General features: G+C 47.5%; 1 protein-coding gene and 1 pseudogene across 1 annotated transcript; both read right to left on the reverse strand.

Annotated features, from left to right (window-relative positions):
- Positions 1 to 2,150: 2,150 nt before the first annotated feature.
- Positions 2,151 to 3,430, reverse strand: LOC136447020 (GATA zinc finger domain-containing protein 14-like; annotated as a pseudogene).
- A 368-nt stretch (positions 3,431 to 3,798) lies between these two features.
- Positions 3,799 to 5,689, reverse strand: LOC136447611 (GTP-binding protein Di-Ras2-like). The gene has a single exon (XM_066446635.1). It carries the CDS (start codon positions 4,498 to 4,500, stop codon positions 3,916 to 3,918), a length of 585 nt encoding a protein of 194 aa, XP_066302732.1. The 5' UTR covers positions 4,501 to 5,689; the 3' UTR covers positions 3,799 to 3,915.
- Positions 5,690 to 13,675: the final 7,986 nt, after the last annotated feature.

A 13,675-nucleotide genomic window follows, 5' to 3' on the forward strand; every position in this document is an offset into this window, starting at 1 on the left:
CCTCACCTGACCTGATCAAGGTCTCAGGTTTGAGGAATCGATGCGGCTGTCAGTCCGCTGGGCGGGAACCACGCACGGATACAAATGTAGATATCTTAGATTCTTTAGGGGCAACTTTTCAAAGAGAAAGGAATCTGTCACAGCCAATCAATCAATCATGCCATTAATTCACCATAACCCTTAAACTATTTCCTCCACACAAACACACATACACTCCATCCCCCCACACATATACGACCCCCACACACACACACAAGCATACATACACTCCACCCCCCCCCCCACCCACACACACACATACGCCCCCCCCCCACACACAAACATATATACACTCCATCCCCCCTACACACACACACATACGACCCACACACACACAGTGACACACACACACACAAATATACACTCCATCCCCTACACACATACGAACCGCCCCCCCCCCCCCCCCACACACACACACATCGCCATACATAAATAACAAACACCCCACTCACCCACCCATCAAGAGACGCAGGCATCCTGTTATAATGACTGTAATACGAACGCTTTCAGCACGACTTTATTTATATCTTCATGTAACTCCCTGACAAAGACGTCGCCACAAACCGTGTGACAAGCTACACATGACGTCACGCCTGGCCGCCATGTTGAGCAAATAAATCGTACAGAACGGCTGCAATTAAACTGCCTGTCGCACATGACGTAACGTTACAGAACAGTAACCGTGGAAACGGAGCACGTTATTCTACAGAACTAGTTCTTGTGCTGTTAAGACCGCAGCAGTTTAATATCTTTTAACCTATGTCTTTTACATCAGGTGGTTCAAACCAAGCTGCTAGTCTCGCAGCAGGCCAAGTCAAGGCCTCTATAAGGGTCACAGTAATCGTACGTTACGTGTAGGGTAGGCCGGCCCACTTTCCGCATGTCCTAAGGTTCACATTAACCACACCTCGCGTGTAGGGTAGGGTAGGCAGGCCCACTTTCCGTTTGCCCTAAGGTTCACATTAACCACACCTCGTGTGTAGGGTAGGGTAGGCCGGCCCACTTCCCGTTTGTCCTAAGGTTCACATTAACCACACCTCGCGTGTAGGGCAGGGTAGGCAGGCCCACTTCCCGTTTGTCCTAAGGTTCACATTAACCACACCTCGTGTGTAGGGTAGGGTAGGCCGGCCCACTTCCCGTTTGCCCTAAGGTTCACATTAACCACACCTCGTGTGTAGGGTAGGGTAGGCCGGCCCACTTTCCGTTTGCCCTAAGGTTCACATTACCCACACCTCGCGTGTAGGGTAGGGTAGGCAGGCCCACTTCCCGTTTGTCCTAAGGTTCACATTAACCACACCTCGTGTGTAGGGTAGGGTAGGCAGGCCCACTTTCCGTTTGCCCTAAGGTTCACATTACCCACACCTCGCGTGTAGGGTAGGGTAGGCAGGCCCACTTCCCGTTTGTCCTAAGGTTCACATTAACCACACCTCGTGTGTAGGGTAGGGTAGGCAGGCCCACTTTCCGTTTGCCCTAAGGTTCACATTGACCACACCTGGCGTGTAGGGCAGGGTAGGCAGGCCCACTTCCCGTTTGTCCTAAGGTTCACATTAACCACACCTCGTGTGTAGGGTAGGGTAGGCCGGCCCACTTCCCGTTTGCCCTAAGGTTCACATTAACCACACCTGGCGTGCAGGGTAGGGTAGGCCGGCCCACTTTCCGTTTGCCCTAAGGTTCACATTAACCACACCTGGCGTGTAGGGTAGGGTAGGCAGGCCTGCCTTCCACATGTCCTAAGGTTCACATTACCCACACCTGGCGTGTAGGGTAGGGTAGGCAGGCCCACTTCCCGTTTGTCCTAAGGTTCACAATAACCACACTTGGCCTGTGTGATTCCGGGTTTGCCTGTATCATTCCGGATTGGCCTGTGTGATTCCGGGTTGGACTATGTGATTCCGGATTGGACTATATGATTCCGGGTTGGCCCATGTTCTGCATGCAGGGTCTTGTCCGGTTTGGCTCACGCTTTGTGGTCTGTTCGGCTCCATTTTTATTCCGGTTTGGCCCATTTTGTGTCAGATGGGTTCTTTTTCCCTCCAGGTTTAGCCTTGCATATCCGGTTTGGCCCTTTGCTATTCCATTTTTACCCTTTGCTATTCCGGCTTGGCCCTCCATCATTCCGGTTTGGCCCTCTGCCATTCCAGTCTGGCCCCTTTCTTACTCCGGTTTGGCCCATGTTTTGAGCGGTTAGACCCGCTTCTATTCCGGCTTGTCCAGTGTTCTGAGCGGTTAGACCCGTTGCTATTCCGGTTTGGCCCATAATCTGAGCGGTTAGGCCCGTTGCTATTCCGGTTTGGCCCATGTTTTGAGCGGTTAGGCCCGTTGCTATTCCGGTTTGGCCCGTGTTCTGAGCGGCTAGACCCGTTGCTATTCCGGTTTGGCCCATAATCTGAGCGGTTAGGCCCGTTGCTATTCCAGCTTGGCCCGTGTTCTGAGCGGTTAGGCCCGTTGCTATTCCGGCTTGGCCCATGTTTTGAGCGGTTAGGCCCGTTGCTATTCCGGTTTGGCCCATAATCTGAGCGGTTAGGCCCGTTGCTATTCCGGTTTGGCCCGTGTTCTGAGCGGTTAGGCCCGTTGCTATTCCAGCTTGGCCAGTGTTCTGAGCGGTTAGGCCCGTTGCTATTCCGGCTTGGCCTATGTTTTGAGCGGTTAGACCCGTTGCTATTCCGGTTTGACCCATATTCTGAGCGGTTAGGCCCGTTGCTATTCCGGTTTGGCCCGTGTTCTGAGCGGTTAGGCCCGTTGCTATTCCGGCTTGGCCCGTGTTCTGAGCGGTTAGGCCCGTTGCTATTCCGGTTTGACCCATATTCTGAGCGGTTAGGCCCGTTGCTATTCCGGTTTGGCCCGTGTTCTGAGCGGTTAGGCCCGTTGCTATTCCGGCTTGGCCCGTGTTTTCAGCGGTTACAACCGTTGCTATTCCGGTTTGGCCCATGTTTTGAGCGGTTAGGCCCGTTGCTATTCCGGTTTGGCCCGTGTTCTGAGCGGCTAGACCCGTTGCTATTCCGGTTTGGCCCGTGTTCTGAGCGGTTAGGACCGTTGCTATTCCGGCTTGGCCCGTGTTTTGAGCGGTTACAACCGTTGCTATTCCGGCTTGGCCCATGTTTTTAGTGGTTAGACCCATTGCTATTCCGGTTTGGCCCATAATCTGAGCGGTTAGGCCCGTTGCTATTCCGGTTTGGCCCATGTTTTGAGCGGTTAGGCCCGTTGCTATTCCGGTTTGGCCCGTGTTCTGAGCGGCTAGACCCGTTGCTATTCCAGCTTGGCCCGTGTTCTGAGCGGTTAGGCCCGTTGCTATTCCGGCTTGGCCTATGTTTTGAGCGGTTAGACCCGTTGCTATTCCAGCTTGGCCCGTGTTCTGAGCGGTTAGACCCGTTGTTATTCCGGCTTGGCCCATGTTTTGAGCGGTTAGACCCGTTGCTATTCCGGTTTGACCCATATTCTGAGCGGTTAGGCCCGTTGCTATTCCGGTTTGGCCCGTGTTCTGAGCGGTTAGGCCCGTTGCTATTCCGGCTTGGCCCGTGTTTTCAGCGGTTACAACCGTTGCTATTCCGGTTTGACCCATATTCTGAGCGGTTAGGCCCGTTGCTATTCCGGTTTGACCCATATTCTGAGCGGTTAGGCCCGTTGCTATTCCGGTTTGGCCCGTGTTTTGAGCGGTTAGGCCCGTTGCTATTCCGGTTTGGCCCATAATCTGAGCGGTTAGGCCCGTTGCTATTCCGGTTTGGCCCGTGTTCTGAGCGGCTAGACCCGTTGCTATTCCAGCTTGGCCCGTGTTCTGAGCGGTTAGGCCCGTTGCTATTCCGGCTTGGCCCGTGTTTTGAGCGGTTAGGCCCGTTGCTATTCCGGCTTGGCCCGTGTTTTGAGCGGTTAGGCCCGTTGCTATTCCGGCTTGGCCCATGTTTTGAGCGGGAGGCAGCCGCAGCGTCGTTTGTACTTCTGACTTTCCGGGGTCAAGGTCATGGCCCAGCGGGTCTCCAGCTCGAAGACCCTCCTGAAGACGTCCGTGACCTGCTCCTCGTCCGTGACCGTGACCTCTAAGAACGCGCAGTTCCAGATCAGTTCCAGCTCCGTTCCCTCCTTCTTCTTGACGTCGCGCTGGTCCGCCAGGTCCGTCTTGGTACCCACCAGCACCACGGGCACCTGGAAGATGTCGGTCCTGACGGAGCGCACCAGCTCGTACAGCGTCTTGGCCTCCTCGAAGGAGTGCTTGTCCGTGACGGAGTAGACCAGGAGGATGGCCTTGGCCTTGTAGATAGCGAGTCTCCTCATGGCGGGGAAGTTGTAGGATCCGGTGGTGTCGATGACACGCAGCGTGCAGACGCCCTTGTCGCAGCCCACCACGCGCGTGTAGACGTCCTCCACGGTCGGCCGGTGCTGCGCCGGGTACTCTCCCGTGATGAACCGCCGCACCAGCGCCGTCTTCCCCGCGCCACGAGCCCCCAGCACCGCGATAAAGTAGTCCATCGGCCGGGGGCAGCCCCGTCTCAGCCCTAAAAACTGCACGGGGTCCGCCAAACCCCTTACCGCCGGGCCACCGCCGTCCTCGCGGCGCCTCGCGCACCCAGCACCGCGATAAACCAGCCTATCATGTCGTCATGCAGGACGTTCTTCCCTTCTGTGATGCTGGTGACGTAGTCCTCGCGGTGATCACTAATCCTCACTACAGAAAGCAGTTCGCAGAGTGAGGTCGATGATCCCGCCCGGCTGCAGTTTTGCCTTTATCGTCCCTCAGCCACGACTGGTGAGGAAATCCGTCAGACTGAAGACTGCCGGGCCGGGCTGACCTCAGCTGCGCGCGGCAGCAGTGACGGATGCGCGGGGAAACGCGCAGAGGCGCCGGCGTCTGGCGGGGCAGGAGCGGCCATCAGTCACCCCACTCAGAGCCTGTTCGGGCGGCGGCTACCAGCTGATGGCATCAGGGAGGAGCTCAGTGTTTGTACATCAGGACGGAGCTCAGTGTTTGTAAATCAGGAACGGGCTCAGTGTCTATAAGCCCCTCGGCTGTCTGACCCCCAACGGTAATTGGTTTTTAGGATTCCGCGGACCGCTGATGCGGCAATTAAAATCATTTCGCGCAGAGTCCCTCAGACGCTGAATCGCTTTACGGGGACCTCTAGGCTGTTTGGCTGCAGTAGATCAACTGTCGATGTGGGGAGACTACTCACAGCTTCGGGAACCTCCAGCTGGGGAAGGGCGGGTAGACCCGTAGGTAGACCCCGGGACGTACGGACTGGCAGGTTGTTGTTGTTGTACTGATGTTGTACTGTTGGCAGGTGTACTGATGGGATATTTCCTCGCCGGAAGCGTCACAGTTTACGAAGATGGGACAGAGGGGTGAAAGGTGGCTGTAGCAGGGATATTGAAGCGGCTGTAGCGGCGGTTGGCACCTTGGCTGTAGCAGGGATATTGAAGCGGCTGTAGTGGCGGTTGGCACCGTGGCTGTAGCAAGGCTGTTGTAGCGGTTGTAGCAGCTATGTTGTAGCGATTGTAGCAGCGGTGGTTGTTACGCTGGCGCTGTGATGCCCCGGTTGAACGGACCTGTGCAGGATGAAAAGCGCAGAGTGACAACCACGCAGTTACATCTCTGTTCTATCGAGTGATCCAAGTCAGTAAATCACTGTTTCCCATCCCGGCGCCGTCCGCAGCAGGTTAGCTATTTCCGGAGAGGAGAGTCGGGAGCTAGGACAGGCTTGGATACCAGACTAGGTTAGCGCGGCAAGACGGGATCAGCTGCGGGATGAGCTGCTTATCAGCAGGGCTTCCGCGGGCGACGCGAGTCTGAGCGTCCATAAATAACGGTTAGATAACGGCAGAAATGCGGCTGAACATTAAAAAATAACGGCAGGAACACAAGTCTGAACATTCATGAATAACGGCAGGAACACAAGTCTGAACATTCATAAATAACGGCAGGAACACAAGTCTGAACATTCATGAATAACGGCAGGAACACAAGTCTGAACATTCATGAATAACGGCAGGAACACAAGTCTGAACATTCATAAATAACGGCAGGAACACAAGTCTGAACATTCATAAATAACGGCAGGAACACAAGTCTGAACATTAAAAAATAACGGCAGGAACACAAGTCTGAACATTCATAAATAACGGCAGGAACACAAGTCTGAACATTCATAAATAACGGCAGGAACACAAGTCTGAACATTCATGAATAACGGCAGGAACACAAGTCTGAACATTCATAAATAACGGCAGGAACACAAGTCTGAACATTCATAAATAACGGCAGGAACACAAGTCTGAACATTCATAAATAACGGCAGGAACACAAGTCTGAACATTAAAAAATAACGGCAGGAACACAAGTCTGAACATTCATAAATAACGGCAGGAACACAAGTCTGAACATTAAAAAATAACGGCAGGAACACAAGTCTGAACATTCATAAATAACGGCAGGAACACAAGTCTGAACATTCATGAATAACGGCAGGAACACAAGTCTGAACATTAAAAAATAACGGCAGGAACACAAGTCTGAACATTCATAAATAACGGCAGGAACACAAGTCTGAACATTCATGAATAACGGCAGGAACACAAGTCTGAACATTCATAAATAACGGCAGGAACACAAGTCTGAACATTCATAAATAACGGCAGGAACACAAGTCTGAACATTAAAAAATAACGGCAGGAACACAAGTCTGAACATTCATAAATAACGGCAGGAACACAAGTCTGAACATTAAAAAATAACGGCAGGAACACAAGTCTGAACATTCATAAATAACGGCAGGAACACAAGTCTGAACATTAAAAAATAACGGCAGGAACACAAGTCTGAACATTCATAAATAACGGCAGGAACACAAGTCTGAACATTCATAAATAACGGCAGGAACACAAGTCTGAACATTAAAAAATAACGGCAGGAACACAAGTCTGAACATTCATGAATAACGGCAGGAACACAAGTCTGAACATTAAAAAATAACGGCAGGAACACAAGTCTGAACATTCATGAATAACGGCAGGAACACAAGTCTGAACATTAAAAAATAACGGCAGGAACACAAGTCTGAACATTCATGAATAACGGCAGGAACACAAGTCTGAACATTAAAAAATAACGGCAGGAACACAAGTCTGAACATTCATGAATAACGGCAGGAACACAAGTCTGAACATTAAAAAATAACGGCAGGAACACAAGTCTGAACATTCATAAATAACGGCAGGAACACAAGTCTGAACATTCATGAATAACGGCAGGAACACAAGTCTGAACATTAAAAAATAACGGCAGGAACACAAGTCTGAACATTCATAAATAACGGCAGGAACACAAGTCTGAACATTCATGAATAACGGTTAGATTACACCGGAAACACGACCCAACATTCATAAATAACGGTTAGATTACACCAGAAACACGACTCAACATTCATGAATAACGGTTAGATTACACCAGAAACACGACTCAACATTCATAAATAACGGTTAGATTACACCAGAAACACGACTCAACATTCATGAATAACGGTTAGATCACACCGGAAACACGACTCAACATTCATAAATAACGGTTAGATTACACCAGAAACACGACTCAACATTCATGAATAACGGTTAGATCACACCGGAAACACGACTCAACATTCATGAATAACGGTTAGATTACACCAGAAACACGACTCAACATTCATAAATAACGGTTAGATTACACCAGAAACACGACTCAACATTCATGAATAACGGTTAGATTACACCAGAAACACGACTCAACATTCATAAATAACGGTTAGATTACACCAGAAACACGACTCAACATTCATGAATAACGGTTAGATTACACCAGAAACACGACTCAACATTCATGAATAACGGTTAGATTACACCAGAAACACGACTCAACATTCATGAATAACGGTTAGATTACACCAGAAACACGACTCAACATTCATAAATAACGGTTAGATTACACCAGAAACACGACTCAACATTCATGAATAACGGTTAGATTACACCAGAAACACGACTCAACATTCATAAATAACGGTTAGATTACACCAGAAACACGACTCAACATTCATGAATAACGGTTAGATCACACCGGAAACACGACTCAACATTCATAAATAACGGTTAGATTACACCAGAAACACGACTCAACATTCATGAATAACGGTTAGATTACACCAGAAACACGACTCAACATTCATAAATAACGGTTAGATCACACCGGAAACACGACTCAACATTCATAAATAACGGTTAGATTACACCAGAAACACGACTCAACATTCATGAATAACGGTTAGATTACACCAGAAACACGACTCAACATTCATAAATAACGGTTAGATCACACCGGAAACACGACTCAACATTCATAAATAACGGTTAGATTACACCAGAAACACGACTCAACATTCATGAATAACGGTTAGATCACACCGGAAACACGACTCAACATTCATAAATAACGGTTAGATTACACCAGAAACACGACTCAACATTCATGAATAACGGTTAGATCACACCGGAAACACGACTCAACATTCATAAATAACGGTTAGATTACACCAGAAACACGACTCAACATTCATGAATAACGGTTAGATCACACCGGAAACACGACTCAACATTCATAAATAACGGTTAGATTACACCAGAAACACGACTCAACATTCATGAATAACGGTTAGATCACACCAGAAACACGACTCAACATTCATGAATAACGGTTAGATTACACCAGAAACACGACTCAACATTCATGAATAACGGTTAGATTACACCAGAAACACGACTCAACATTCATGAATAACGGTTAGATCACACCGGAAACACGACTCAACATTCATAAATAACGGTTAGATTACACCAGAAACACGACTCAACATTCATGAATAACGGTTAGATCACACCGGAAACACGACTCAACATTCATAAATAACGGTTAGATTACACCAGAAACACGACTCAACATTCATGAATAACGGTTAGATTACACCAGAAACACGACTCAACATTCATGAATAACGGTTAGATTACACCAGAAACACGACTCAACATTCATGAATAACGGTTAGATTACACCAGAAACACGACTCAACATTCATGAATAACGGTTAGATTACACCAGAAACACGACTCAACATTCATGAATAACGGTTAGATTACACCAGAAACACGACTCAACATTCATGAATAACGGTTAGATTACACCAGAAACACGACTCAACATTCATGAATAACGGTTAGATTACACCAGAAACACGACTCAACATTCATGAATAACGGTTAGATTACGCCAGAAACACGACTCAACATTCATGAATAACGGTTAGATTACACCAGAAACACGACTCAACATTCATGAATAACGGCAAGAAAATAAGTCTGAACATTCATAAATAACGACTAGATAACGGCAGAAATGCGGCCGAACATTCATAAATAACGACTAAATAACGGCAGAAATGCGGCTGAGCATTCATAAATAACGACTATTAGAAATAACGACTGGAACACGAGTCTGAACATCCGTGAATAACGACTAAATAATGCCTACACAAAAGCCAAGGCTGTAATGCCTTCAATACTTATCAATGTTATAACGCGGGGATAGATCTAGGGGGGGCTGAACACATAAAGCCGAAACACCAGTCTGAACATTCGTAGATAACGGCCAACATCAGGCTGATGGGCGGTGCACTTACCAGCGTTGTGACGGGGGGAAGGGGGCTGAGGGGGCACCGATGGGGGACATGAGACCACCACACCAGGATAGAGAGAAATACCCAAGTATTATCACCAGCAAGGCTAAGTGGAAACGTTATAAACAGTAAGACTAAAACCAAACGTCAGAGACGTCACACGGGAACGGCTTTAATGATTCCGTTTTACGAGAAACTCCGCGAAATAAGCCCGATAAATTGTAGCCCCCGCGTTTTTTAAAGGCAAAATGAGTGTGAAGAGAATGTTTTGGAACGGCAGATGGGTCGCCACGGCGGGGTTCAGCTGAAAACCGGTGACAACAGAAGAGCTCTCAATGATTTAGTTATTATTCTGGGCGTGACGGGTCCTCGGGTTGCTCTAATCTGAACCATTTTCATTCCTGCCAAGCTGTTATCGACGTGGCCTGGGTGCCATCAGATCGCTCCCGCGGCTCCAACACTCGATCAGGGAAGCGAGCTCAGGAGCCCCGCAGTGCCGGCAGTTATCGGATGGCACTTAGCTCAGACTGTTATCGAGGGAGAACTGCGTCTACGTTTTCATTCCATCATCTTATAAATCTTAGTGCGCCAAGCAGATGTCTTTTCTGTCCCTTCCACCAGACGGGGCGACCAGTGTAAAGCGACCAAAATTGCATTTGTATGCTTGATTTGATAATTGGAAGATGATGCACGATGTTAAAGTATATCAAACTACAACAAACCACACGTAACCGAGCGTAAACAGATTCTTTCTTTATCTGCGAAACTCCTTGTGCGATCTGTCAAATGTTTGGTCGCAGCCTCTATTGACCGGGTATGTGAGTAAACTAGCCGACTAGAAGCCCGGATGACACAAGATCTGACATTTGAAGAATCTGTCTAAACAGGCAAATTCGAGTCTTGCGTGCGAGCGGAAAAACTCGCCGACACTTTCCAATCGCAGTGCTTAATGGATTGTTAATCCGCGCGGGAAGCACGGAAGTGAGGGATGCCGTGCTAGAGAGTATGGGACCCCCAGCAAACTAACTAGGATAGGAATGTAGGACTATTATCAATATTTCTTGATACCGAAAAACCTTTGTAAAGCTGACATTGCTTTTACCGCATGTAAATTTAAGCGCCAGGCTAGCTGTACTCCCCATGCCATGAGCCTGGTGCTGAGTTCAATATCGAACCCGGAAATGTCATGTGATAGTGCTTATCTATCCGCAGCCAGACGCGAGAGCATCGGCAGAACCGATCCAATCAGCATGGACTTTCAGTAAGGCTTCCCTCCGCTTGCATCGGACCGACCGCCGAGCTGATGACGTCACCCCCTACATCATTGTCACGGTCAACAGCGGGAGATACACATTATGTACCGTATGTGTTTAAGCCGGTACGGGCAGATACATGCAGACCCCTTCCTTCCCCAGACACCCTCGTCCCCAAAATGAGCACCTGAAACTCTGTCCTATAAAATACATAATAGGCAGTGAGTATGCGGACATCCCCTCACCTGAAACTCTGTCCTATGAAATACATATATATAATAAGCAGTGCGTATGTGGACATCCCCTCACCTGACACTCTGTCCTATGAAATACATATACATAATAAGCAGTGAGTATGTGGACATCCCTTCACCTGAAACTCTGTCCTATGAAATACATATATGTAATAAGCAGTGCGTATGTCGACATCCCCTCACCCGAAACTCTGTCCTATGAAATACATAATAAGCAGTGCGTATGTGGACATCCCCTCACCTGAAACTCTGTCCTATGAAATACATATATATAATAAGCAGTGAGTATGTGGACATCCCCTCACCTGAAACCCTGTCCTATGAAATACATAATAGGCAGTGAGTATGTGGACATCCCCTCACCTGACACTCTGTCCTATGAAATACATAATAAGCAGTGAGTATGTGGACATCCCCTCACCTGAAACTCTGTCCTATGAAATACATATATATAATAAGCAGTGAGTATGTGGACATCCCCTCACCTGAAACCCTGTCCTATGAAATACATAATAGGCAGTGAGTATGTGGACATCCCCTCACCTGACACTCTGTCCTATGAAATACATAATAAGCAGTGAGTATGCGGACATCCCCTCACCCGAAACTCTGTCCTATGAAATACATAATAAGCAGTGCGTATGTGGACATCCCCTCACCTGAAACTCTGTCCTATGAAATACATATATATAATAAGCAGTGAGTATGTGGACATCCCCTCACCTGAAACCCTGTCCTATGAAATACATAATAGGCAGTGAGTATGTGGACATCCCCTCACCTGACACTCTGTCCTATGAAATACACAATAAGCAGTGAGTATGCGGACATCCCCTCACCCGAAACTCTGTCCTATGAAATACATAATAAGCAGTGCGTATGTGGACATCCCCTCACCTGAAACTCTGTCCTATGAAATACATATATATAATAAGCAGTGAGTATGTGGACATCCCCTCACCTGAAACCTGTCCTATGAAATACATAATAAGCAGTGAGTATGCGGACATCCCCTCATCTGAAACTCTGTCCTATAAAATACATAATAGGCAGTGAGTATGTGGACATCCCCTCACCTGAAACTCTGTCCTATAAAATACATAATAAGCACTGCGTATGTGGACATCCCCTCACCTGAAACTCTGTCCTATAAAATATATAATAAGCAGTGCGTATGTGGACATCCCCTCATCTGAAACTCTGTCCTATAAAATACATAATAGGCAGTGAGTATGTGGACATCCCCTCACCTGAAACCCTGTCCTTTGAAATACATAATAAGCAGTGCGTATGCGGACATCCCCTCACCTGAAACTCTGTCCTTTGAAATACATAATAAGCAGTGCGTATGTGGACATCCCCTCACCCGAAACTCTGTCCTATGAAATACATAATAAGCAGTGCGTATGCGGACATCCCCTCACCTGAAACCCTGTCCTTTGAAATACATAATAAGCAGTGCGTATGTGGACATCCCCTCACCTGAAACTCTGTCCTATGAAATAACATTTCTATAATAAGCAGTGAGTATGTGGACATCCCCTCACCTGAAACCCTGTCCTATGAAATACATAATAGGCAGTGAGTATGTGGACATCCCCTCACCTGACACTCTGTCCTATGAAATACATAATAAGCAGTGAGTATGCGGACATCCCCTCACCTGAAACTCTGTCCTATAAAATACATAATAGGCAGTGAGTATGTGGACATCCCCTCACCTGAAACTCTGTCCTATGAAATACATATATATAATAAGCAGTGAGTATGCGGACATCCCCTCACCTGAAACTCTGTCCTATGAAATACATAATAAGCAGTGCGTATGCGGACATCCCCTCACCTGAAACTCTGTCCTATGAAATACATAATAAGCAGTGAGTATGTGGACATCCCCTCATCTGAAACTCTGTCCTATGAAATACATATATATAATAGGCAGTGCGTATGTGGACATCCCCTCACCTGAAACTCTGTCCTATGAAATACATATATATAATAGGCAGTGCGTATGTAGACATCCCCTCACCTGAAACCTGTCCTATGAAATACATAATAAGCAGTGAGTATGCGGACATCCCCTCACCTGAAACTCTGTCCTATAAAATACATAATAAGCAGTGCGTATGTGGACATCCCCTCACCTGAAACTCTGTCCTATGAAATACATAATAAGCAGTGAGTATGTGGACATCCCCTCATCTGAAACTCTGTCCTATGAAATACATAATAAGCAGTGCGTATGTGGACATCCCCTCACCTGAAACTCTGTCCTATGAAATACATATATATAATAAGCAGTGAGTATGCGGACATCCCCTCACCTGAAACTCTGTCCTATGAAATACATATATATAATAAGCAGTGAGTATGCGGACATCCCCTCACCCGAAACTCTGTCCTATGAAATACATAATAAGCAGTGCGTATGTGGACATCCCCT

This window comes from Branchiostoma lanceolatum, chromosome 13, assembly GCF_035083965.1.
Source record: "Branchiostoma lanceolatum isolate klBraLanc5 chromosome 13, klBraLanc5.hap2, whole genome shotgun sequence".
Lineage (NCBI taxonomy): Eukaryota > Metazoa > Chordata > Leptocardii > Amphioxiformes > Branchiostomatidae > Branchiostoma > Branchiostoma lanceolatum.

What these genes read in the sequence shown, in the direction of transcription:
- LOC136447611 (XM_066446635.1), bottom strand. Translation starts at nt 4,500, where the DNA reads ATGGACTACTTTATCGCGGTGCTGGGGGCTCGTGGCGCGGGGAAGACG.